General features: G+C 46.6%; 1 protein-coding gene across 1 annotated transcript in view; it reads left to right on the forward strand.

The window, feature by feature from the left end:
- LOC104402400 (mitogen-activated protein kinase kinase kinase 3-like) overlaps positions 1-25,854 on the forward strand; it is a gene marked incomplete at its 3' end in the record, with an annotated part of 50,200 nt that extends 24,346 nt beyond the window's left edge. Inside the window, exons 4-13 of the mRNA XM_010010271.1 lie at positions 679-778; positions 7,254-7,367; positions 8,922-9,033; positions 15,915-16,048; positions 18,761-18,834; positions 20,852-20,919; positions 22,816-22,908; positions 23,902-24,096; positions 24,970-25,118; positions 25,723-25,854. Coding sequence (XP_010008573.1) covers positions 679-778; positions 7,254-7,367; positions 8,922-9,033; positions 15,915-16,048; positions 18,761-18,834; positions 20,852-20,919; positions 22,816-22,908; positions 23,902-24,096; positions 24,970-25,118; positions 25,723-25,854 — 1,171 coding nt within the window. The remainder of the gene's footprint in view (positions 1-678; positions 779-7,253; positions 7,368-8,921; positions 9,034-15,914; positions 16,049-18,760; positions 18,835-20,851; positions 20,920-22,815; positions 22,909-23,901; positions 24,097-24,969; positions 25,119-25,722) is intronic.
- Positions 25,855-26,775: the final 921 nt, after the last annotated feature.

The raw sequence follows: 26,775 nt of genomic DNA on the forward strand, positions 1-26,775 counted from the left end.
TAGCAGCCTATGACACTTACTTAAGATAACCAGGTTTTGGGCATGGGTCCCATAAAAATAGAGCTGGGAGTTAAAGCTTGCCCGCCCTTCCCTGCTTGACATTTTCATGGAATCACCTCTGCTTGGTGCTCAGTGACTGTGGCAGGGCAGGACACAGGGCTGGTAGCTCACAGGCTGATGGTCCAAGTTGCATGTTAAAGCCAAAGAAAATTTAAGGAATGTTACTGTAGACTGTACCTGCTGATATGTATCTATGGAGCTGCTGCATGTGATGGTACGGGAGAGTCGCAGGATGCCAAACTGCATCTCTTCCATCCCTCCCTCCTATTCAGAGCTACTTGCTGAAAATGGAGGTGATAAATCACTGACCAGTGCCTGATCCTGGGCCTTCTCCAGTGAAGGGCTGCTGGACTTCCTTCTTTTCTGCCTGTATCTCATAGTAGGGGGAGGAGCAGAGGAGCTGCACTAGGATTGTTGGTAGATATTCTTGCAGGGTACATCAAGTTTCTTTTTGAGCATAGTAGATGAGTAGCATTTCTGAGTGTGAAAGCAAGGAGCAAGCATTATGTTTCATGATAGAAAAATACAGGTTCTTTCTTCTGTATTGTTAGTCTAAGCCCAAATTCTAGTATGCCTTTACTAAATTGAGACTATTGTTGTATTTGCTTATGTGTACAGGATTATCCAGTTTCCAAGACCAGTCAGATTCAAAGAAGTGGTGCAGAAGGTCACGGATGCTTTTGGACAGACGATGGACTTAGTCTGTGTGAACAACGAGGTATTCTTCTCCTGATTGCTAAAGGGGGAGATTTAGGGTGCCTGGTGCCCATTTCAGAATTGGGCAGCGGGTTTGTTCTTAAGGCCCTTGTTTAATGTTATACATGGATGTGAGGAAAAACGATCTTATTTTGTGGTTCCCAGCTAGTGAGCATGCAAGAGCCGTTGTCTGGACTCAGCTCAGTTGGATTCTCAGACACCAAGCCAGGTTCTTTCTTCTCAAAATGATTTCAGTTAAGGACTGTTAAATGGTGGCACAGGAACATTTTCTTTCCCCCAGAACAAAAAAAAAAATCTGTGTAACTCAAACGGGGAGGAATTAAGTAACTGAGGTGATGGATACATTGTCAGTTGAGCTGTGCAGTCAGCAGCAATAGGTGTTTTCCCATCAACACCCTTGGGGCAGTAGGGTCACCTTGCAGAACGTGTCTGGCTTGTGAGAGCATGCTCAGGGCACAGAGGAGAATGGCTGAGACCAGGCGGCTTTCTTGAAGTGACTGTAGTCTACTGTGTGTTTGGGTTGGATGTGAAGCCTTCCTATCTTGGGGGCAGTTGCAGGAGCATGATGGACAGTGCTGGTAACACAGTGCACTTTACACTGACTGTTTCACCCCAAAACCCCAGAATGATATGCATGCTCTCGTAGCCAGCTCTACACTAAAATGTGCATCACTGAAGGTTCCTCTAGCAGGTCCTGTGGCCATATACAGGCAGCCAAGAAACCCTTCCTCTCCAGTCTTTGCATTTTAAGGCTTGAAGACATTTCTTCTCCACCCTTCTTTATTTTTCCACTGTATTTTTCTAGCTTTGTCTTTGAGCCCAGCACTGTGTCTGAAAGGATGATACTGACGTGGGCCTTTACCTAGAAGGGGGCAATCCTTGGCATCTGTTTAAGTGTGCTCAGTGTGGCATCTTGCTCCATAAGCTGGGGAGGCATCTGGAGTCACTGAACTCTAAAGGTGGGTTTGGCTTTGGGAAGGAGGAGAGTGAGCCAGATGACAAATAGGTGGGCTTTTAAATGCATTAAAAGCATTTTAAATACAAATGCTTTTGGATCTGTGCTGACAGCTTGGTTGTTCAAGTATTAGTTGCATATTACTAACAGCTTTTCATTAAAGTATGAATGGAGAGAGAGGCTGCAAAGAGAACTTTCCCTCTCTCTTTTTTTAAGTTTTCTTTCCTCCCTTCTGTTTCAATGGAGATTTGATCCACAAAAAAAAAGTTGCTATTCTTCTATAATAGGTACCTCATGATACCAAAGTGTCCGCTGGGTTTTGGCTTTGACTGTAGCCAGGTTTCTAATCTTGGGCATTCTCTGACAGCCCTCCCGGGAAAAGCCTGCCATTGAATTCTCCAGGAATGACTCATTTCATTCCAGGTTTCTTTCCACTGCAAGAGGAATTTTTTCCAACCACAGCAAACAGAAGCTTAAATAAAGCTTAAATAATTCATTTTATCCCATGTTAGAGGCTGTCTTCCTGGGCACGTGCACAGCACATAGCAGGAACATGAGCAGTCCTTTGGGTACTCCAAACTTCTTAGGGTTGAAGGATGACTTCCGGCATTTTGGTTTTCCCTGCACAAAAATTCCTTCTGTGAGAACCCACACCTTTGGGAAGAGGTCTGAGCAGTAGTAATTCAGGGTCGTTATTGTGGAAACACTATGAGCAGACAAAAGCGACCTTCAGGGAGATAGCCTTCACGTCCACATGGTGACACCTTAGCATCTGGCTCCTAGTGTCTTCTGGGGCAGGTTTTTGAGTCTCATGACTGCAAGCGTCAGAGGTAGCCTGAACACAGACTCATTACAATTAAATGTTTCACCCTCTCTTCATGCTCAAAGGGAACTGTGCAGTAATTGTTTGTTGCCATCAAATGTTTCTCTTGCAGTAGCACCTTGTAGACCAAAAATACATTGAGGTCAACAGGGCCCCTACAAAAGCTCACTAAATGTCAGTCCCCGTCCCAGTGAAGCAGGAGTCCTGAAGCCAAGATCAGTGAGATGAGCATGCCAGCAGGGTGGAGCAGGGGCATGCATGAATCATATCCTGGTAGGACCATGGAATCAGCGGGCTTGGGCTGGTAAAGATAAGAGTGGGGCCTGGCTGGGGATGTACCGCATGGGGCACATCTGCATGTTAGTACTAGGCTGGGCTCATCTTGCCAATGAGCAGGGCAGCAAAATCTGGCCTGGCCATGGGCAGCATGGTGTGGTGTTTGTTAGGCAGTTTGAAAGACTGGCTTCTGACTGAATTCGATCTGTATGCGCGGCTAAACAGCAGCTCCAGGTGTGACTGTTACCTTGTCATTTGTCCCATCTCCGTGACCAACTTACGATGTGACCTTGGGCATAACACTGAGCCTCAGTGTACCACCGCTTCCCTTCTGACCACCCATTGCTTGTCTCCCTGAGGTGGCCCATCAGCATCATTTTGGATGATGGAAGATTAAGGAGAGTTAAAGCCTGAGGAAGTAGTAGAAGCTCCATTATGGGGGGGATGAGATAAAGGCATATTTAACAAACATTTGTTGAGTGTTGTTGATACCAATTGGTCCTGCATTGGGCAGGAAGATGAACTAATTGACCTCTCAGATTTTTCCCCAACCCTATTTCCTACTATTCTTTGGCTTTTTGCAGTGTCTTAGATTGAGGTCTAGTAATACTGTCGCAGTTGGTGAAAACTCACCCTTTGCACTCACGTTCTTTAGACTGCAGTGGATTGACTGCAAAGTCTGATACTATAACATTAAGAGTATACTATTTAAAAGGAAGAAGAAAATCTAGTAAGCTCTATTTAGTGAAACTTTTGTGTAGGTAAACTTTGCTGTTCATCATGGCTGCTCACTCTGCAGACAGAGTAAGTTACTGCAGTTCCTGCAAACGCACCCTGGCAATTACAGACATGGTTCTGCATGAATCTATATTTAGTTTCATGCCTAGTAGATATCTGTTTCTGATATCCGTATGTGCCACAGTCTGGAAGCCAATTGGAGCAAAATCTATTTGCCAGATGTGGGTAATAGGTAAAGCCAAGCTAAATACTGGCTCCAGTCCCTTTTACAGGAGGGCAATTTCTGCCTGATGTTTTTGGCTTCTCTGAAGCAGGCATGCAAACGCATTAATGTTGTGATATTGGAGTGAGATGGAGTGACCTGCAGAACATTCTGTTCAGAGCAGCAGCAGAGGGATTGCTCTGAACACTTGTGAGGAGCTCAGTAAAGGGATGGGTGAGCAATGGGACTATACTTACAGTGCAGAGTAAAATTCTGCTTAGTGGTGAAATGAGGGGGAGCAGCATTCCACCATCTCTTTTCTGTTTGGGTGAGTGTAGGAGAGAAGGCTTGTCTGCTTGGTGCTCCTGTGGAGCCCTTGTGAACTTCAAGAGGGTTAAGCAGTGCACCAGGAGAATCTCTTTAGCTTCACTGCTTCAGGAACAGCTGCAAAGCATTTGTTAGACATGTTCAATACCATCTTTGTCTTATATCTGCTGTGGACATGGGTGATTCATTCAGATCTCAAAGTTTAACCATGAACTGTGGTCTAACCATTTACTCCATGGACCTCCTGAGAGCCCTGAATAGTTGGTATCTACCTGGTGAGTACTTTCAGTCATGTCCAAGCCCTGTCCCAGAGTGAGAATCTGTTTCCAGCCTTGCTTGTGAGGCCCAGCCCAGGCAAGACTGGTGTTGGTGTTCTCTGTGAACTCTCCAGCTGGTTAGGTCCCTTGCTTGGGGGGTAAGGGATGTCCTCCTGAACTTTTCCCCATCCAGTTTGGTTGAGAACTCAAGTCCCTGCAGCCTGTAGGAGATCCTGGGGCAAGGCTAACTCAAGAGTTTCTCTTGGAATCTTTTTCCTACACACAAATAACTAGTTTTCAGACTAAGAGTGCACAGCCTCATTATCCCTCTTCCTGGGTGAATGTGATAAATGCTTTGTTTTAGAGGCTCTTTCTGTAGAAACTTCTTAACCACATTTACATACCTAATACCAGAAGAGCACTCCTAGCTCAACCTGGAGTTCATTCCTTAAATATCTTTCGAGAACTGGCCTTGCCTTAGCAATTAGCATTGCTTCCAGCAATTACACCTAACAGCTTCCTTTTTTCACCTGCTAATCCCATTTCTGGATATCCACTTCTCCCATGCCAAGCTATGGAGGTTCTGGGTATCTAATTTGGGACTGTATAGTCTACAGAATAGCTGGTTGTATAAAGCTTAGCTATTGCAGTGCGCCTCTGCAGACCTGGCTTTTAGTATCTTGAAGCTGGGTGCCTACGGTAGGTATAAGCTGAGGACTACTTGCTATCCACAGCTGCAGGAGCTTGGTTTTCTTGGGACATTTTGGGTCCCTCACTGCAAGAGAGACATTGAGGTGCTGAAGCAGGTCCAGAGAAGAGCAACAAAGCTGGTGAAGGGTCTGGAGCACAAGTGTGATGAGGAACGGCTGAGGGAACTGGGGTGTTTAGTCTGGAGATGAGAAGACTCAGGGGGGACCTAATCACTCTCTACAGCTACCTCAAAGGAGGTTGTAGTAAGATGGGGGTCAGTCTCTTCTCCCAGGTAACAAGTGATAGGATGGGAAATGGCCTTAAATTGTGCCAAGGGAGGTTTATATTGGCTATTATGAAAAATTTCTTTACTGAAAGGGTTGTCAAGCACTGGAACAGGCTGCCCAGGGAAGGAGTTGTCGCCATCCCTTGAAGTATTTAAAAGATGTGTAAATATGTGGCATTTAGGGACATGGTTTAGTGGTGGGCTTGTCATTGTTAGGTTTATAGTTGGGCTCAATGATTTTTAAGGTCTTTTCCAACCTAAATGATTACATGGTTCTCTGGCAATGTTAATCCTGATCTTTATCATATAAAATAGGTGGCCTGCATATGGCTAAGTTCCCTGTCTGCAAAATGGGGATGGAAGATAACCTTCCTATCACACAGGAGAGGAGAAACTCAGTCCAAACCTTGAGGTGCTTACAGTGTAAAACCAGCAGCGATGTGCACATCTAAGGTGGAGGTTGATGGTCAGGCTGCGATCCTTGGGAGAAGGATGGTAGCAGTACAGGAGGTGACTCTGGCAGTTTCCTAAGCTGAAACCTCATCTCTGTTGGCCAGGGCCCACAGTTTTCCCTTGACCTGGTCATCCTTGAGCTCCTAGCCTCAGTGCACACAGTCCGAGTGTATTTGCCTGCAGGCCAACAGCCAAACCCTTGGCAACACCCTGGGATCAAAAAGGTAGACACAGGCGGCTTTTGAGTGTCGTCTTCTGTGGTGGTTGATCTGAGGTGTGTTTGCTGTGGCTGGTGGCATAAACCCTCATCACCTAGAGGCCTGAGCTGCCTTTCAGGAGTTCTGGGCAGCTGTGGCTCCCAGTAACCAGCAAGAGCCTACTGGGTGTTGTGGCCACTCGGTCCCCTTGGTAGGTGGAACTGTTGTATACTTTGGCACAAGCATAAGTATAACATAGGTTGTTGGCTGGATCCAGTGCCAGTGCCCGAGGCAACCTAGAGAGGCTGAGGCCTGGTTTTTATGGGATTAGGCAGAAGGCCCCTGAACAAGGGGCAAAAAAGTTGTGTGTTTAGTCTTAGCCTGGGGCAGCAAAAGGCCACAGAGCCCCTCTGAAGTGCAGCTGTGTTGGGCACTGGAAACTTTGCAGGCTGTCTGCAGGACGTGGTACACCACACAGCAATGTCAGGAGAGTCAGATTCCCTTTGGAGATATGAAAGCAATAGTCTGACACTTGCCAGGAACATATCAGGACCTTTAGCTGCCTGATAGATATGGCACTGTTTAGGTCTCTGTTCTATTTACCTTGTAAAGAGTAAAAGCTCAATTTGTCTTGCTGGAAGTCAAAGTGGTTCTTGGAGGGAGACCAAAGCACACCCTTCATATTAAAAGGGAAGAGACCTACTTGTGAGATGTTCCCTGATTTCACATGATGCCCAAACACTAGGGAGACTGTCAGTGCACAGGAACAGCAGTCGGGAAGGCCTCTGAGGATCTACCAGAGTAAATTCTTGGGTGCAGCTCACTGCTTTCTTGAAGTGCCATTCTCTGGCCATCTTCCCAGGAAGAAACCCAGAAAGAATGTGTGGGGCTGTTTTGGGCCTGGGCGGCAGCAGGTCTTACCTACAAACTCCAGTATCGGAACAGCCCCAGAATAGCAGGCAACAAGCTTAAGGTTTCATCTCAGCCCTCTCTTCTTCCCACTAGCTGAATTGATGATGTGACCTTTAAGCTCTCTCCTTGCAGATGTTTTTTGCTGTGATTTTTTGCATCTGTTCCATGGTAGATGAGAACTTGGAAGAAAACAGTAGAGCTCAGCAAACTGGAGGGCATAAGGCATCTGTTTTGTGTCCACCTCCTTGGGTTCCTCCCTTGTCCCCTGATTCCCAGCTGCTCACTGCAAGGATCTGGCTTCCTCTGTTTACCCAGAAGTGTGACACTACCATGCTCCGGTGTTTGTTCAATTCCTTCCAGCTCCTGATCCCGCTGAAATCCCAGGAAGATTTGGACGAAGCGATGGAACAGTTGGAGCTGAGCCCTTCCCTGAAGAGCCTGAGGATCCTTGTGAGCGCTCCAAAGAAAGCGAATGTGAGCCCTTCACCTTCTCCGCTCTTTTGTATCCGGAGCGAGATGCCTTGTTATTGCATTGGGGAGTGGAAACGAGTCTCCTGATGGTGGAGAGCAGAGGGCAAGCTGGTCATGAGAGGGGTCAGCCCTGCTCTGGCTCAGCTGCTGAGAAATCCTCTTGTGGTGGCAGTCCAGAGCCTGAGCTCAGCTCCCTCTCGCTCCTCCTGCATCCTGGGAAGGGTTAAATACTGTACTGATTCTCAGGCAAGATTAAACCCCAAGAGAACCCCTTGTGCTTTCTGCCTAGGGTTGCTGTCATCATTCCTTGGTAGCCTCTCCTTCATATGCAGGGTGGTGCCCTGGCCCTTGCCATGCTTTCTGGCAGCATGGGGACTGTTCCCTCCATGTCATGCTTCAGTATTGAAGGCCAGGCAGAGCAAACTGGAGAATCCCTCAGTCTCCTGCAGGACTGTCCTTTTTTTTTCCCCCGTGTATTTGTTTGTTTTTTGTGAGCTCAGTGGTTTTGCAGTTAAGCCTGTTAACTTGACCTCGCCTGCACAGTGTCTTGCCAAAGCACATGTCGTGCTGCCCCAAGCACAGGCTGTAAAGCAAGGGATTTGCAGATGTTGCAACTCTGGGTTTTTTTCCTTATATTTCCTAGAAGTACCAGAGAGACTGGGAGTCTTGAAATTCATAGTGCTTGTCCTCATGGTACCGCTGGTGCTCGCAGCTCCTGGAACTTTTCCACTGCTTTTGAGAGGCTCAGAAAGTGCAGGGATCAGAGTCCCAGGGGCAAACAGCCATCAGTTGGAGCTTCCTAAATCCTGGGCAGAAATGGGGTGACCTACCCTAGCAGCTGTGGGAACACAGCAGTATTGCAAGTTAGCTACTAAGAGCAGGGAAGCTGGGTAGATTCATGCGTATGTTTGAGAGTAGGTCCATCTCTTCCTGAGGCATGTAACCATGCTCCTGCATATAATGTATAGTTACAAATGGAACGTACGGTTCCAAGGTCATACATAAAATATCAGAAAATGACAGCACACTGTAGCATGTTATCTTAGTAAGACTTGGCCACTACCACTTAATTTACCAGCTGGATATGCATTTCCTTGCTCTCCCCCTTATCTGTCTTCCCTAGCAGAGCCTGATCCTCCAATCTCTGTTCCTCTGCTCTGTTACTGAGGAACCTCTATAGTGCCTAGGCTGCCACTGAAGACATAGGGAGCATGGAGGAGAGGCTCTGATTTGGGGATTACAAACCTGGGTTCAGGCCAGGGATCAGTCTCTTCAGCTATCTGGAAATAATGCAGTGCAGGAGCAGTCTTTTATGTCAGCTATCTGTATTTACCATTACCAACTGGAGCTTAATCTTAATTAGAGTATTTCAATAACAGATGTGAGTTGTTTGTGAATGACTTTTGGGTCACACTAGATTACATGCATGTCTTTTTGTTTGTTTGTTTGTTTTTGTTGGGTTTTGGTTTTGTTTTTAATAGTTCTTGGGTAATACGGTCATGGTGTGTCCACAAGGGCTCTGGCCAAGTCTGATCATTCCCTTTGTCTGGTTACCAGCTCCTCCAGCCGAACAACAGTAAACAGCATGAAATGAGGATCTCCAGATCCATGGGTGATATCATGGGATCCCTGTACAAAGACTCCGAGAGGACGCGGAAGTATTCAACAGGTCAGCGAAATGCAATGCTCTGTGGGGTGTTTTGTGCTATTACAAGCTGGCCACCATCTTCTTTCTCTTTTCTGTCACAACTCTGTACCTGCTACAGTCTGGATGGCCACCCTGATGTCTCCCATCAGTAACTCAGTGCAGTTGCTGCTTATCCTTAGTCTGAGGAAGAGACTCTGCAAGCTGCACAGCTCAGATGAGGTTGTGCTGAGCAGAGAGTCATGAAAGCTAAGAAGAAGAGGGCATGAGGTGTAATTTGAGAGGGGAAATGCAGTGATAAAAGTCTCCAGAGAATTCAGTGCTACTGAGCTTTATCAAAATGAAGAGTTGAGGATCTACAGAAAGCCAAGACTTTTTTGAGACCTTGATGTACTCTTTTAGCTACCTGCTGTTGTTCTCTCCCTCTTTCCCAGTTAGCAGGCTAATATAGCTGAATGTGCTTGGGCTCCTTTGCTCCTGGGCTGGGATCAGCTTCCCCACATAAGAAGCTTCACAAATATGTGTCTCCATGCCATCAATGTGTTCTTGCTGCTGAAATGAAGTCTGTGGTAGCTGCTTTTCTGGTTTCTCAGGAGAATGGATGTGCACAGCGTTCTGCAGTGGTTGCATTTCAGATGAAGGGGAGCATCCCTTTCCTTCAGAACTGCTGGGAGTAGGTACCTGCAGCCTCCAAAGCCAGGCTGGCAAATGCCTCATCTCTTCTTGCAGCCCTGGAGGGACTGGAGTTTATTCATAGCCTTGTGTGGTCTTTTTTTTTTTGTTTTCTGTGCTTGTGATGATGCTTTTCTTGCTTTCTAAAGTGCTCTGAGCTTTTTGAAATGACAAGTACTCTTGATAAGCTGTCTGTTAGTACCTTTTGTGTGAAGAACCTTGTAGGATTTTGTGGAGAGCAGGGTGCCTTGTGCAAAATGGGTGTAACAATGCTGTAATTTATTCATTTTATCACCTGTAGTCAGGATAATGATTTTTGTCATACAGTGACTGTTCTCTGCCATGTCTGTGGGTGCTGGTTACCGGGTAATTACTATAGATCCTTACTGTTGTCATGCAATGATTTGACAGCTGTAGAAATGACCGCATCAGAGGCCTTGAATAGAGTGGGACCTTCTTATACAACTATACATGAAGATATGTTTAATCCTTCAAAGATCATCTGTACTTACATGGCAGTAAATACTTCCAAACTCTTTTTCTCTGTACAACAAAAGAGTATTTTTCTCCCAGGATTTGCCCTTTTTTTCTCTCGTATCCTGTGGTTTGCTGCATCTCAGATGATATACAGGAAAAGTTCTTTTAGGGCAGGTCCAGCATAGCCCCTGGTGCAGCCATGCCCAACTCTTACTGAAGCCAAGGGTGGGTGGTACATGTACAAAAGCTGTCTTTGGGCCTCATGTTTCAAAGTGCTAGGCCTGACTTTTTCTATTTTGGCTTTTTTTTTTAGGCCACACTGCTCTTGAGAGTTTGCCCAGGATCTGGCAGAGTCACTAGATTACCCTGAATGAAATGCACACACTGTAGCATAGTAAGGCACAGAGCTTCAGTAGAAATAGTGCTTGAGTGAAACATCTCTGCTGCTCTCTTTCTTTTTGGCACTTGTTAAGCTGTTAATGTAAACCAGCAAAGAGCTGTGGCACCGGGAATTGTCGCTGATGTGTGAACTGAGCGTGATGGGCAGAATTGATTCCATATGTAACTGTGCTAGCAAGAAGATTAGTTCTTGTAAAGTTAGAATTTCATACTAACTTCTATGCCATGCTTTGGACTTTTCTGTTTTGGAGCTGCTGTAATAGCAAGAGAGTCCCTGACCCCGTCTTCACTACTGACTGTGAGATGCACTGCCTTAAAGAGCATTCCTGTAGATAAGTGCATGGTAGCAGCACACCAGGTCTCTTTAGAGTTACCTGGGTCTGTATGGAGCTACTGCAGCTCTGCTTAGGAGGTGTTTTCAAGCCAGGAGGTAAATTTCTTTCAACCTCCTGAGCCAGAAATGGGTAATCTAACAGCTGGGCAGAAAGTCCAGCAAGCCCAAAGGGAGAACAGTGTTTCAAATGGAGCATGAAACTGAACACTGGGCAACAGACGGGCAGAGATGATCCTGTGTTGTGGGTCCCTGAACCAGGGATTTCACTGAACCTAGTGAATAATCAAAAGGCAGCCTAAGAGGCTGGGATTTCTGAAAGAGAAACTATTATTCACTTCCAGCTGCAAGGTTTTTCAGTGTTTGCTTCTTCTGTCATCAAGGTGGTTGCTATCAAGAGAGGATCTTAACTCAGTTCAGCTTTTCTCTTGAAACCACATTTAAAAGAAGATTGAAAGTGACTTTGTAAGAAAAGGTGGTTCAGGGTCATGTTCTCAGTGTTTCTGAGATGTTTTATGTTTTTCTGCTGACTTTGCCATGTAAGCAGCAGCAAAAAATAGTCAAAGCGCATGTTGTTGGCACAAGCACATTGGAAAAGGTGGGGGGGCAGATGTTCTGGGGAAGATTTGGCTATTTTTGCTTCTGGACAGAAAATGGCTTGACACCACGTCCCTGAAAAACCTTATGCAAAGTCAATATTTTCTTTTTCTTTTTTCTATTTTTTTTCCCCCCTCTAAACTTCTGAAGTTGAAATCCCCCGGCCCCCCTCTTTTTTGTGAGGAGGGTGGAGGGGCAGAAAATGTTCCAGTTTCTTAGTGACCAGCATCTGCAAATGTTCAGCTTTGGAACTTCGGAAACTTTGGCCAAAATCTATTTGGGTTCTGGATTTTCAGATAACTGAGGGTTGTTTTTATTTACTTTGAGGACATATCTATTTCAGAGCCTTATCCACAAATGACTCAAGAGCCGCATTCCTGAATCACCATTTCAGCGGAAACATTTGCTAAAAGCTTTCATTTAAAATCAGTTTTAATTTACTTCGTTCACGATGGCAGACCAGGCTGCTGCGCTGTGGCACCATGTGCCTGCCAGGCCTCTCCAGACCAGGAGTTAATGCTGGCTGAGTCTGGGCTGTCAAATATGGACCAGCCGTGGGAGCAGCAGGACTTTCAGGTCAGAGAATTGTACTGCAGTGATGGTGCCCAGGTTTTCATGGGTGCCTGGACACTGGTGCAGCAACATCTAACCCTTGCTATAGCACACAGGGAGATTTTGAATACAGATCTCTGTAGAGAGATGGTACAAAGACTTTGCTTGTCAGATAAGCCTGAGAAACAAAGGCCTGGAGGTGATACCTGTGCTGTTAAATTCACAAGGCCAGGACAGGAGAACCGGCTGGCTGTTGATGAAGTTGCTTAACCGTTAGCACATTCCCTTGCCAGCCTGTACCATAACTGCTGTCCGGTAAGTGCCCAGGTACAAACTGGGGTAGCATGGGCTAGGGACCTGTTGCAGGAGTTGGGATGGATAAGACCCCCTCTATTTTGAGAAGAGGAGAATTTGGCTGTGTGCATCATGTTGGCTGCTTTAGGGCTGGAAAATGGGCCCTATCCTGCTTATTAGGACACCCTAAAGTTTGCCTTAAGGCAAGATGCAGGACTCCATCCTCAGAGGATCAGCATGGAGAGGGGGGAGACTTGGTCCATCTTCTCACACCTCCCCTCGACAGTGACAGAGTGAGAATTCTCCTGCAGGTTTATCTCCTCTGTGTGTGCTGCTGCATCCTGAGCCCCGTGTTTCTGCCAGGGCTCAGAGGAACGGCACATCCCGACATGGTGTCCCTCGCTCGGCTCTGCGGCGACGTCATCCCCGGGCTGGGCTCTCTGTGGCTGCAGCTGTGAGCATAGGCAGCTGCCAGCAAACCCTCCCCAATGCTGGCTTTTAAGGGGCTTCTCCTCTCCATCGGGAGCCCTGCTTGATGCCAGTCGGTGATGGATGAAGTTTTGGGAAGGACCTGCGAGGGCAGGGGAAGGGTGAAGTGAGGGAACATGGAGGTGGAGGGAAGCCAAGCCTGGCACAGGGGAGCTGGCTGTACATGCAGCACCACAAACTTGCACATACTGCATGAAAGACGCTTCTTAAATAAAAATAACAGAAGGGAACATGGAAGACCCCAGCACATGCCAGCAGTGACTGTAAGTCTCCGTGCTGGCCTGGTTCACCCAGCTCAGGACATGCTGTGCTCTACTCTTAAATATATGGCTTTACATTAGTGCTTGTAATATGGGGCAGGAATCCTTTCCCAAACCACCTTGCTCCAAAGGGTAACCCAGGTCAGATGCTCAACCGGTGCCAACCTGCAGAGTTTCTCTGAGTTCAGGAATCCTCAACAGAGCTGCTGAGATCATGGAATGGTTAGGGCTGGAAGGGACCTTGGATACAGCCAGCATTCGGCTTCTGAAGAAGTGCCTCCCAGTCTGCCCTATCTGCACTGGGTCTGGGGACTGGAGCTGACATGTAACCCAGGAGGACAGTCCCGTAGGAGTCTCCTCTCTCTGCCTGGTGCTGCTGCTGTTTCTTGAATCTGGTCAAGTGTGAAGAGCATCCATGATGTGTAAAACAGGCACATCTGGGCTTATATGTCAGTTTCTTCCTCTGCTTCTGGATGGGTAAAGCAGCATTATCTTATATATCCAATACGCCTTGTTTTGCCCCCACTATGAATTAAGCCTCTCATTGAGTACCACAGTTGCTGTCTCTACCTGATCTCTATTTTCCATTACCGCCTCCCCCCCTGCCCCCAACACTGAAATTGCCTGAGGTTTTGTTAATAGGGCATGATAGGACTGGAGGAAGGAATCAACCTTGGCCTCCAGGGCTCTGCTCCCACCACCTCCCTTCGTTTCTGTTGGGCAGATAGACATACATGGATGTGAAGCAGCAGCAACCAGTGCTCCTGGAGGTCTGAGCTACATAAATTACTTAGAGCTTCTCTTCTACCCAAACAGTCTGGCTCAAAGGGATCTGGTTCAATCCAGCAGTTTCCAAGCATGCAAAAGCCTAAGCATTTTGTTCAACTTCCTTGCCTGCTGGGAAATGGCTAGTGTCTTATCCCCTCTTACAGTTTTTGGCAGGAAATGTGACTCTGGAAGGTCAAACACAACTGACCTGAGGGCTGGGATTAGTTGTTACAGGCAAAGGCTTACTGTGAGATCGTGCAAAGTCTTCACGCTTGTGATAAATCTCATTTAACTCTCTGGGTTCAATATTAAACAGGGTAGGTAAAATCTGAGTCAAAGACTTCCTGGGCAATGGGCAGGTTGTTGGAGTGAGAGACCTCAGCAGTGCCTGAGCAGACCCACCCCTCATCCTAGCAGTAACAGAAATGCTCAGCAGAGCCAAGATACAGCAGTTTCACCACACCAAATCCTCTTGCAGCTTTTTGGAGCAAGAGCCACCCAAATGTCCTTAAGCTGCATTCTGGATTGACATCTGCTAAGCAAATGAGGGGATGATAATGCAGTGATATGTCCAGGGTGCCCAAACTGTTAAATGGTTAAAGGTTTGTTTATTTATCTTCAAAGAGAGGATGCCGTACTTCCCAACTGGTTTTGTTTTCAGGGCTGGTGGAAAGCCAGTTCATTATGAGTGCTGCAGCACTCGAGAGATTCTCCCCCCTTGATCTTGGCATTACTTCAGTTGGACGTTTTTCGCTGTGTTCGTATCCTGCAGGAAATCTGTGAAGGAGAAAATAGGAAGAAGAAAAAAAGTAACTCGGTGCCATATGACTTTTATTTTAACAATCTGAGCACGGAGTCTGGAGGAAGACATACTATGGGACAGAGATACCAATGTATTTGGTATAAATCCAGCAAACCTGATTTAGTGATCTTTAATGCTGGTGTGACACTCTTCGCATTAGAAGCTTCTGATGCATATCAGCTTAAGTGAAAGGTGGGAACTCAGATTTGTAGTGTTGATCATGCTGATGGGTTTATGCCAGAGATCAATCTGGCACAGTAACTGTGATGCAGAATAGCAGCAGAAGAGGAAAAGTGTTGTGTTGATTGATCAGTATTGACTTTTTATGATCGAATAGGCCCCTTCCTGGTACCTTTCTCTTGCAATATGGTGCTTAGCTTGGGCACCTTGTTACCAAATGGAAGTAATGAACCTAAGAATTGGCAAGAATGCCATAAAAATGGATACAAAGTGTAAAGAAACCCATTTTCATGTGCTTTCTAACTCTTCACGGATGTGTGCTCTTCAGAGTCTGCTTAAAAACAAGTTGTTGTGCAAAGGCTCACATTGCACAATGCTGACTGGTTAAAGCTCCAGCACAGATTAGCATGGACTTCTGTCAGCAATTTCTTGCCATGAAGCGATGACAGCCCAGGAATGGAGGGGAGGGGCTGCAGAAAGACAAGTGAAGCCAAACCTGTGTATCTGGGCGAAGTGAGGGCAACGTTCCCTAAAGCCTGAATAGGCACAAGGAATTGGTTGGGGGGGACTTGAGGGAGTAAGAAGAGGGGTATTTAAGTACAAATTGTTTTGCATATAAGAAGCATTTAAGTGATGTTGCACCCAAGCTGTTTCCCAGGTTGCTGAACAAGGCAGTGATGTGATTCAGGAGGAGGAAATGCCTGGAGGTCAAAGAGGAGAGGTCAGTTTGGAGTTTGTGTTTTGCTTTTGTATTGACTGATTGTAGCAAAACAAAACTCTGGAGTCCTTTTCTTTCTAGCATTGACAGAGCACCTGGATACAGCGCAGAGCTCTTAGGATACAGGGTACAATGAAGGCCAAGTTTGCTAGATATTGTGTGGCCCCACAGTAACAGACTGTCCCTGTTGCGAAAGCTGTGTAGATGTCCATAAACATTACTGCATTTCTAGCTCCTCTATTCCCTTCAACGCAAGTTCAAACCCAGCAGCATATCCAGGAGGTCTGTGATGCCTGGAACAGAGTCTCTGGAAGGACTTGGATATGGCAAGTCCTCTCCTTGACCCCTGCCTTTCCTGTGTCCTAGGCTCTCTGCACACTGGCCGGAGCTCTCCACCCCCCGGGAGCGTTCCTGAAGAGCAGCAGCAGATCGCTCGCCAGGGATCCTATACCAGCATCAACAGTGAGGGCGAATTCATCCCTGAGACCATGGATCAGAATGTAAGTGGGGCTGAGGGGTATGGGTTAAACCAGGACAGCAGCAGACATGAGGGTCGCTGAGAATGCTGTTCCCACCATTAAAGACCCAGTGCGTGGGGCTCAGGCCAGCTTTTTCCAGGAATGGGTGCCCTCATGCTTAATAAACAGAGGTGCAATTTCCAGGAACCCTAAAAGCCAGCTGCAGTGGTCATAGTAACATGCTCAGGCACTTCAGGTAGCTCTGGAGGAGCATAGATCTGGGACACACATGTACAGCAGCTGCCAGGTCCTTCTGGCCACAGCTTTCCTGGATGCTGGGGACCACGAGGGAGTGTGCCAAGCAACCGATTGCCTGTGATTGCAACAGCCTGGGGATGTGAGCAGCGCTTGCTGCTTCCCCGTGTGCTGTTTCTGCCTGAGCTCCAGTTACAGTTCTTGGCTCTGCCCACAGCCTCTCTCTGTGATTTTGTTTTTGTCCCTCCCCCATATATATTTTTTTAACTCTTTCCTAATGAGGAGTTTGTATATTTAATCCCTCAGTAACAAAAGAGCAACTAGTTCTCCAGCACAGTGACGAGCAGTACCTCTTCCTCCAGGCGATAGCGTACCCATGATGGAGGAAACTGCAGTGTTGATGGACCAGAGGGGGAGCAGCTTGCATCTATCTGCTCAAGCTATAGCTCTAAACAGCTTAGTATGGGTCCTGTGAAGTCAGCTGGGCTGCCTGGGCACACAATTCATTCTTGCAAAGCTCTTGGAAGGGCAGGACCAGGATCCACAATTTGCAGGAGGGACATCTGGAAGGCACTAAGCTCACTTCAGCAAGCTGCTGTGACGGCCCCCAAGGATCTTGCCTTGGGAGAAATGCATTCACTACACTCAAATAGCACCCACTAGCTCCCCTTTTGTGTGCAGGCTGTGCCAGTGTTTCCATGGCAAAGCTATGTTTTCAACAGTTTATTATACAGCCATTAATAAAATAAGAAGTCACTCCGGGTAAGTCTTGGCAGCATCAGAGTGCAGATGTATCTTGTGCTCCTTGCAGCCAAAAGTTGGGTTTCTATTGTTTTTGCATGCCTTTCAAACATGTTTGGTAGGATTAAGACAAACTGCATGTGCGTGCAGGGGGAGAGTCCCCATGAACCCCCTGGGGTGTAAATCAGTGCAGCTCCACTGGCTGTTAATGCAGCTCTGTTAGCACTGGCTGAGCTCTCAGCCTGTTCCTGGTGAAGGTTCCCAGGTACTCTCCTTGCTTTTCTCTAGCATCACGCTGTGGGTGGCGTGCTGCCCTTCTCTGCTGAATTAAATCCAGGGAGAAGGGGATTTGGGGATTGTTTTTCTGGGGATTTCTTGGTGGTCGTCCACCCCCACCCCCCTTTTCATTGAGCAGCCATGCTTTTTCCCATATGGGCTTTGCTCTCAGAATGTCCTTGTGCTGCGGCTTCCATATGTGCCTCGTAGAAAACCACTTTACAAGCTGGTTCTTGATGCCTTTTGGGGGATGCCCCTGTGCAAGCCTGTGATGTAACTGCAGTCTTTGGTTTGAGACCAGCTTGGCACATGAACAGAGGCTGAGTGTGGAGCCTGCTTGGATTCTCAATTTTATGCTTTTGAGAAATGAGTGTTTCAGCATTATTTTAACTGCTAGGAGAGACCTGGCATAGCTGGCAGAGGTGGAGACTGGGTTCTTGCAGAGGTTTTGTTCCTCTTTGTCTAGTGCATTTTGGAGGGTGAGGCTTTGGGGTAAAAACTGGAAAGTGGAGGAAAAATCACACTTTCCAGTTGGGATTGGCCTGCCACAACAATGCGAGCTGTTATGACAACCGGTTGAGGAGGTCTAACACAGGAACAGCACATGGAGAGGGAGGCTGTTGCTGTACAAGGAGAAGGAGGAGCGATGCAGGTCCAGGAGCCAGTGAAGGGTGACTCCATGTAGCGTTTAACCCTCGTTGCTCAGCTTTCCCAGGAATGAGCTGGTCTCAGGGCTGGCTGTGAAGTAGGGGTTAGCAAGTGTCTGCTGTGGGTCTGCAGCCAGGAGGAAGCACTGTAGTGACTGTGGCACAGCATGGGCCTGAGCAAGCTCTGCTCTGTGTGGAAGTGCACATAGCCCCTAGGTTTACCACTCAATACAAAACCTCTATTGTTACTAACCAGCTATAAATAACCCCATCTAGTACAATGTCTCATCCAGGAAGCAACACAAATGCAGCTTTTGACTCACTGAGCTAGTGAGAGCCAAGCTAGTTCCTTCAGCCAAAAGCCCTGATGATGCTTCGCTTATCACCGGAGAGGAAGGCTTGTCTTGTGTGCCAGGACAGCTCAGGGAAGTTGGGAGTCCACGGCTGTGATCCTGGCTGTGGTGCACAATGTCCATTTGGCCTTGGGCACATCATTTGTGTCCTGTCATACCTATATTATTATTTTTCCCACTTTATATCTCATTCACTTCTCAGCATGCTTTGCTCATCAGGGTGTTAATGATCTTTGCCTCAGTTTCCCTAGTAGCAAAAAGCAGTTGTAAGGAACAATAATCCAGAGAGGGCATTGTAAATGGATTTCCACTGGGAAGAAATCTTTTGTTAGGTTGAATCTCATCTCTACTGGGGCTGTATCAGCTGCTGTAAATCAGCCAGCTTCAGTGGAGTTCGTTGACCTTGCAGAGGTCTGCTAGTCCTGGAACTTGAAGAGCCACAGTGCATGGTTTTATTGTTTCCTTTTCTCTTTCACTATTAGATGCTTGAAGCTTTCATCAGCCCCGATGATTCACTGTCTGGGAGCTGCCAGTCCCTGGACAGGTCTGTGGACAGGTGAGTCTTGTGTGTCACTGTGTTCACAAGCTTAAATGCAGCCTCTGTGCTATAGCAGGAGTAGAGCGGGGTCTGTGGCATTCCCTGAGGTTCCTTTTGAGGTGAGGATGCACGTGAGCAAAACAAATCTATCTTGAATGCTGAAAACCAGATCCTAGCACAGACATCTGTGTGATGGTGTGATTTGAATTGTGGTAGCTGGACAGAGTAGCTGGGGATCTGCAGACAGCCTGGCATTGTGTGCCCAGGTTTTCTGCTTCAGTCTGATCCCTCTCCTACCCTCCTGGCTTTCTGCAGTTACCAGGTCAATACTCTGTCTATTAGCCTCTCTGTGCCTCCTCCTCCCCGCGCATGCTGTCTGTTCCCCATTGACCACTTGTAAATTCAGCAGGCCCTGTGCACTGCCAGCAGCCACAGACATGTCAGTCAAGGTGCTGAGGACACCAGAGGAGCAACAACTAAGTTTAGCTTCTCAAAAAAAAACATTGTACTAGCACAGGCTGCAGTTCAATAGTTGGTGAGGCTGGTTGGTCCAAGCTCACACGTGCACAGCAACTGTATGGTTGCTGCTGTGCATGGTCGGCTGTGTATAAGACACAGTGTCCTTTTGGGAAGGAATATATATATTTTTTTCCATCTGTCTCAAAGATTCCTCCCTCTCCCCCCCCCATTTGCTTTGCTATGCAGCATCAAGGCTGTGTGTTCCAGCAGGTCTGCATTGCATTGATTTAATCATGTATACTGCTTTGGGTTTGCAGGTCTGAGTGATTTGGATCTGTCTCAGCATCAAGGTCCATTTCCTTTTTGTGGGTTTTAATAATTTCCTGTGAAGTATTTGCTCATTGTAACAGCTGTAGCTGGATTCCTTGTGCTCCCAACCTCTAAGCTCCAGCTTTGTTTTTACATAGACTTTGTTAGTAAGGACAACAGGAGCAGGGCCTGGTTGTAACATTATTGTAAACTGAGAACAGAGTGTTAGGTGTGTTTTCAGGAGGGTAGTACGGCTTGATTTCACATGTAAATAAGGAGGCAACTGTGTTCAGTCATACGGTGTAGGAGCTGGAAAATGAACAAGGAGTAAGTATGACTATTCTTGCGAAGATATAACTGAGCCCTTGTAGCCAATTGCTTGAGATGGCATTAGCCTCAAGAGAGCAGAGTTAGTCACTGGGCATGGTGACCTGTCTGATACTAACAACATGACAAATTCCTCTTTCCCACAGCAAACCAGCTGTGATAAGCTTTGACATAAGTACATGTCAGAGCACCTTACAAAGCTGATTTGTACTGCTGTGCCCATTTTATTAAAAGGAAGAGTGGAAAAGTAACCTGCCCAGATTATGCTGTTGGTCCTTAGAGAGGCTGAGCTGAAATCAGGATTGCTGAGGTCCTTGCAGTGCTTTACCATCCTCTCAATGTGATTGAAAGACCTTGAGCCTCAAAGCACCAATCCTGCACTCTCCCTGCTGGAAGTGTGCCCAGGGGTGGTATGGACCCTCCTGCATGAGGAAGGTGGGAGATGATGTTGCAGAGAAGGGGAGACCTGCATAAGTTACGTGTGACTGAAGGACTCCGATGTGTGCATCTGAAGCAGCTAAGCAATGTTCAAAGAAAGCAGGGTTGCACAGTTGAACACTTGATGTTGAGGGAAGAGAAATCTGCAGCCTTCCTTCTGTGCCATCTCATGAATAGTTGTTACAGTCTTTGCTTTGGCTGCTTCATTTCAGCCTGGTGACTGTTTTTTTTTTTCAGCATCCCTTTTGTTTGCCACAGGAACAAGCTGTGATCCAGAAAAAAACTCAGTCTTTATTCTTGTGCATCTTGAGGATGGGAGCTCAGTTGGGTAGACTGGGCTGAGCAGTGATCAGTCCATCTTGTGGTATAGCCTGTCCCTTCTGCGTGTAACTACTTCCTAATTCATTCTTCTGATATAATAAAGTGCCTTTTTGATATAAAAAGCAGCCTTTCCAATATAACTAAGTGTATCCTTTTTTTTTTTTTTTTCATCCCTTTGCAGCCCTCCCTTCACCCAAACCCCTGTTCCTGGAAGGAAGACCCATCCCAAAGACAGTCTTGATTGCATGGGTAAGCACTCTTAGAGGCTTGTATTTGCTTAAAAGTATAAAAAGCTGAAAGTATAAAAAGCAGAAAAGAGACTGGATAAAGGCTATTAAAGAGATGGCACTGCATGAGAAGTAATTAAAAACAATCAAGCAAACTAGCTCCATAGCTTAGGTTACATACCAAAAATGACCCTGCAGTGATCAAACATGAATATCTTCTAAAATCAAAAGGCTCAGAGTATCAAATACAGGCAGGGTTCCTCTTGAACCATCGTTAACCCTTAACCCTTCTCAGCTGTGCAGCAGTGGTAGTGGTAGCACTGAAGAACCTTTGAGCCTGGTTCAGGAACTGGTTTCCAGCAACAACAGTGCAAACTGGATAGCAAGGGCCCTGAGGTAAACAGATGCAAGCAAGTTAAGCTCTTGAAACATCAGAGATGAGTTCTGTGTTGGAAGAAGTTGCTGAGGGGGCCTTGCTCTTGTATTTGGAGACAACTGCGAGGTGCTGACAAGCTGGAAACAGCCTTGTGGGATCACCTTTTGTCTCTGTTGTTAGTACACGTGAATTGCACTTCCAAGATCCTGAATTCCTATGTAGCAAAACCTGAGTCCCAAACTCTCTAGGGAGTTATACTTCCTCCACTTATATTAATAATTGTAATACTGCAAATGCTGGTAGAGAAAAGTGTATTGGTAAGTTGCAAGGATCATAGGTTACTGCTTAATCACTTATAAACATCCAGCTGGTTAAATCATGGAAACTCTGTAATATTGTAATGACTTTCACTATTAAAAATGAGCAAATGGCAGTCAGCCTGTGGCATGGTAACTCATTCCTGGCCTGAGGCAGGCTTTCGAGATTGAACTGTAGAGATGAAGCTGCAGTCAGTCCACATCACTTAAGGTTTTAATACATCCCTAGTGGTAGGGGAGGCATTTTGCTTTGAGACACCACTCCATTGCTGCTCACACGTGGCTCGCCCAGAATCTCTTGTCCTGTCCTTGTTGCTTTTCTTGCTGACCATATTTCAGCCATTATGCACTCTTGTTGAGCACTGCTGTAATGGGGAAATCATGCTGAAGTGCAGCAGAGGCCAGGAACAGTCTCCAAGGAGTCCTGCTGGCTCCAGGCTAACACAAACAAACAATCAGAACGGACTGTGTCATTAGAGTTGGATGGAGGAAAAACAGCAGGTGAAAGATGGGGGGTGAAATGGCAGATATTTTAAACTCAAGTTATTCAGTGCTACCTGCAATGGCTTCCCATGCTGGCTGTTTTTTTAGTTTAAAAAATATGCCCTTATCTTGCATGTCCATCCATCTCGCTCATAATTTCATGTCTAATATAAACTCTGATGGTCTATCTTTTTAGCATTTAAGCAAAGTAAATATAAAAGTTTGGAACTCAAGAGGTATAAATTGGTCTCTGGCTTTCAGAGGTCAGGAGTTACACCTGAGAAGAAAGAGGGGAGAGATTGTCCAGTATTAGCCAAGTGCTGGATTTTTGCATTTCCCTGGAAATAGCTGATATCAGAGCAAAGGTTTTGGACTAAATGGATCTGGACCTGACCCTGCCTGGCAGTTCTGTTTCCACAGTAATTTCTGCATTTTCCAGGTGCAAGGAAGATATCTTGGGAACCTGGCTTGGTCTGTGTTAATGCCCCGCCTTGTATTTGAACAGTGTGGGCCAGGGTCTGTAAAGGGAGTCTAAATCCTTATGGCCAGGGTCCATAAGTCTAACCCTTATTTTCCACTAAGGAGTGTGTGACTGTGGACAGATTTCAGAGGGAGCTTTGGGGATTGTATGGTCACGTGAATGAACAGCTTGTCACCTCATTCTTGCCTTCCCATAAGAAATGCTCTGACCATTTGATTCTGACCTGATCTCAGAAACATTTGTCTTCTTCCTTCCTGTCAGATTTCGATATCCCATTCTGCGAGAGGTTTGGGAAAGGTGGGACCTTCCCGAGGCAGTACCACCTCTCCCAAAGTCGCAAGGACTACAGTGATGGTAAGACAATGATGGAGGGTCGGGAAGGGAGGTGCTCAGTCCAGGATCTCGATGCTTGTGACAATGCCTGGGACTGGAGGGACTTGGAAAGGAGCTGTTTCTAATAGAGGGAGAACCACCAAGTAATTTGGGACTCGCTCGTGCATTCTGAAGAGCATCTTCTGTGTGACCTTGTGGGTCTGCCCTTGGGAAGTGCTGAGCGTCCAAAGCACATATGAAAGTCAGTGTTCAGCTCCTTAGCGACATGGATGATTGGCATTTCTCATCCCTGGCAATATCAACCTTTCTATTCCCCTTAATTGCTGGCTGTTGATGATGCTGGTTTGTGAGCTTTACTGCAGGTTTCTCACAGAGCTGTAGGAAATCCCTTAGCAATTTCAGGGTAGCAATATCTGTTCACGTCTGTTTTAAGCTGGTGAGCTCTGAGCTTTGGGGACCATTCCATCGCCTTGCTGCTCCTCCATTCACTGTATGAGACTGAAAGTGGTGGGAGGCAAAACTGAGTAGGAACCAAATTCCCTTGGGAAAAAAAACCAAACTCAACCTGAGTACATGCAGACAGTGTAATGAGCCTTCCAGCATGAACTCCATCTCTCACTGGCACCAGCCTTGTCAAAGCAGTTATCATGAGGTTTGGAACTGTTTGTGTGGTCATTTCTATTGTGGACTTAGGGGACAGGAGGGATAATATGCAGTGTAAATCCCTGCCTGTTTAGAGTTGAATTGTGATTAACGACCAACAAAACCCCCTAATGTAATTAAACTGTTGCAAACCCCTCTGGAAACATCTGCATTAGATGTAATGCCTGCTGTTAACAACTCCTAAATCAAATTAAAAATGTTCACCAGGCTCCAGTTTCATCAAGCGTGTTTTGTTTAATTTGAAGAGGTGCATCACTGCATCTGGGCAGTGATGTGAGAAGGTGGTGATAGGTAGATCCAAGCTGGTCTGTGCATTCTTGCTATAACTCTCCCCCTTTCCTCCTCCTACAGGCCGGAGGACTTTTCCCAGGAGTTACTTCCCACAGGAGAACCTGTTTCAGCTTGTCCCTTCTAGCCGAACCAAGAGCTTTAATGGGGACAGCAAGCTCAGCACCTTGCAGTACGATGAATACAGGCCCAAATGGAGGAGCAATTGTGAAAAAGGTCTGCAGGTCTTCAGCACCTCCCCTACCAAAGCTAGAAACTGTAAGTGAATCAAAGCCACGAGTGCCTGAGGTCTCAGTACACCTGCGTCTCATACAAAATCAAGTTACTGTGACCTGCTGTGTTACTGGGCATGAGCTAAGTTAAGCATGTGTGAATGCACTTTGATTCCAGCCCCAGCACAAGGCACAGTGCGCTAGCTCGTGTCTCAGTGAGGAAGGTTTAATACAATACACTTTATCTTAACTTGGCCTTGAGCTGAGACCATGTGTGAGTTCAGCTGGTGTTCATCACTTGCTGAGTTGCAGAAAATTGCTAGTATGTTGGACTGTCGGTGTGCTCATGCAGCAGAAGCTTCCAGGATACTTGGATGCTTTTGCTCTCACATCCCAGAGGCTCCCTTCCTTGGCTTACATTGCTGTCACCCCAGCACCCAAAGATGGTGTGGCAGGCTACTCTGGTATTGCAAGGCTGCCCGTGCTATAGGAATTGGTGTATTCTGGGCATGTTCAGTGGTGGATAACCTAGGAATGACCAGAGAGATAAAACTCTTTACTGGTCCCTGCCAGGGCTGCTGCTCAGCCACGCTGTATCCTGCTAATTGCTTCAATAGCAGAGGAAAGTGCAACATTGGCTAAGACGGCAGTTTTTGGAGGAAGGACTCAAAGAAATGTGACTTTTCTGGGACTTGTTTCTGCTTTGCGCTATTGCAGACCGGGAGACATCCCCCCCCACCCCCAGTAGCACTAATGCAATTAAAACTGGTTTGTCATGGTGTCCCTGTGAGAGGGGGGGCTCACTGCCTGCCCTGGTGGGCTCATTGCAAGCCTGATCTCCTCTGTATAGGGTGAGATGGACATGATGATGAAGACTCCCTTGTGTGCTCTTCTCTCAACTCTCTCATCTCTTGTGTAGCCCTGCAGGCACCTGTGAACTGGAGGCTGGGGAAGCTGCTTGGAAGAGGGGCTTTTGGTGAAGTTTATCTCTGCTACGATGCTGACACTGGCCGGGAGTTGTCAGTAAAGCAGGTGCCTTTTGACCCTGACAGTCAAGAGACAAGTAAAGTGAGTACAAGGGCAGGACTGTGTTATGCAGCATGTTGGGGAATGGTGGGCTTGGAGTCTGAGGGCAGAGATGTCAGAGGGGTCCATGTTGCTGATGGAAGGCAGTCTGTGGAGACCATGTGTGGTGTTTGCCCTCTCCAGAGTGGTCCCCAATGGTTTGTGGCACAGTCAGCATGCTCTGGTGACTTCTTTACATCCTAGTTTCTTTCACCAGGTTTCTCCTTCTCTGTCTCAGGTGTCATCTCTTTCAGGTCTGACTGCTCTTTCCTTAGTTTTGGCTGCCTTGCTTCCTTCACCACTTTGTCTGGGTACTGTATTAGCTTTGCTAGTGTCTTCATTCACACCTTTCCAGAAAAACTCCTTGAGCACCAGTAATAATAAGTAAACCTATCTCAAAGCCAAGCACTTGTGTATCCTATCTGTCTTTTTTCCTTACCTTTTTCTTAGGGCAACACTTCTCACTTCTGAGCCTTACATGGCTGATGTCCTTGGTGGGCAGCTTCACAGATGCTATGAACAGAGTGCTCAGCAGTGAGCAGTATTTGTATAATATTCCCAAAGTAACCATTCCCTTTCATCATGAAGCATGTCTGTTTTGTTACAGGAAGTTAATGCCTTAGAATGTGAGATTCAGCTATTGAAGACTCTCCGCCATGACAGGATAGTGCAGTACTATGGGTGTCTGCGGGATCCTGAGGAGAAGAAACTGTCTATATTTGTTGAATACATGCCAGGGGTAAGTGCAGTTCCTGCTAGCAGAGAACAGATTTAGACTGCCCTGGAGCTTGTTAAACTGTTATATCTGAAGAGCCAAACCAAAACAGTGCATGCCCCCCTAAGGCTTGGGAAAGCTTAGGTTATGAGTAGCATGTCATAGTGAAGCCCCTTAACATGCATTGGTTGAAATCAAAGCCTTGAAGGCAGGTTTTAGGTTTGAATCCTGGAGCAGGGTGTGTTCACAGTTTGGAATCTGAACTTGGTGAATGTGGAACATGATCTAGATCTGGCTCTAAATACTGTGGCCTGAGCCCATCCTTAAGTATTTATTGCAAATCCCTGCAGGAAAAGCTAATAGTACAACTGTCCACCCACAGCTGTCACCAATTATTTATGGATCTCAGCATGCGTATATTAAAACCAGTGTTGTTCACTTGTAAGTCTTCTCCTGTTCAGGACAGAACTTTGTTGGTAGCGTTATCCTCTCATGCATGAGTGGCTTCAATCCGTGACTTTGCTGATAGGACAAAATAGCCCTAGGGAAAAAGAACATCAGAAAGCTCGGAGATAGTCTAAGTAGGTGCTGGAGAATGTACGCAGATTAGTGGAACATCTCTTTCTCTGTTTGCAAGTATGTGAATTACATCAGCCATCTAGACAAAGTCATCAGCTGGTATAAGCCTGCAGAATGCTATTTACATTGCCGGAGGTTCTGTTCTCCCAAGTCCCTTCTGTCCAGCTGGATTCAATCCCCAGAGTGTGGGAGAATAAACCCTTGTTTATACAGAGATTTGTAAGGTCAGAAGGGACTATTAAGTCATCTGGTTGCAAATCATTTTGGTCATTAAGTAAACGTGCTAGAAGCTCTCCTAACACATCTTGCATGTGAGTAATCAGGTGGACTTTCGCGTGCCTGAGTCCCTTACAAAGCCCTCTCCTC

The sequence above is a fragment of the Nestor notabilis genome, unplaced genomic scaffold (genome assembly GCF_000696875.1).
Source record: "Nestor notabilis isolate BGI_N333 unplaced genomic scaffold, ASM69687v1 scaffold5402, whole genome shotgun sequence".
Lineage (NCBI taxonomy): Eukaryota > Metazoa > Chordata > Aves > Psittaciformes > Psittacidae > Nestor > Nestor notabilis.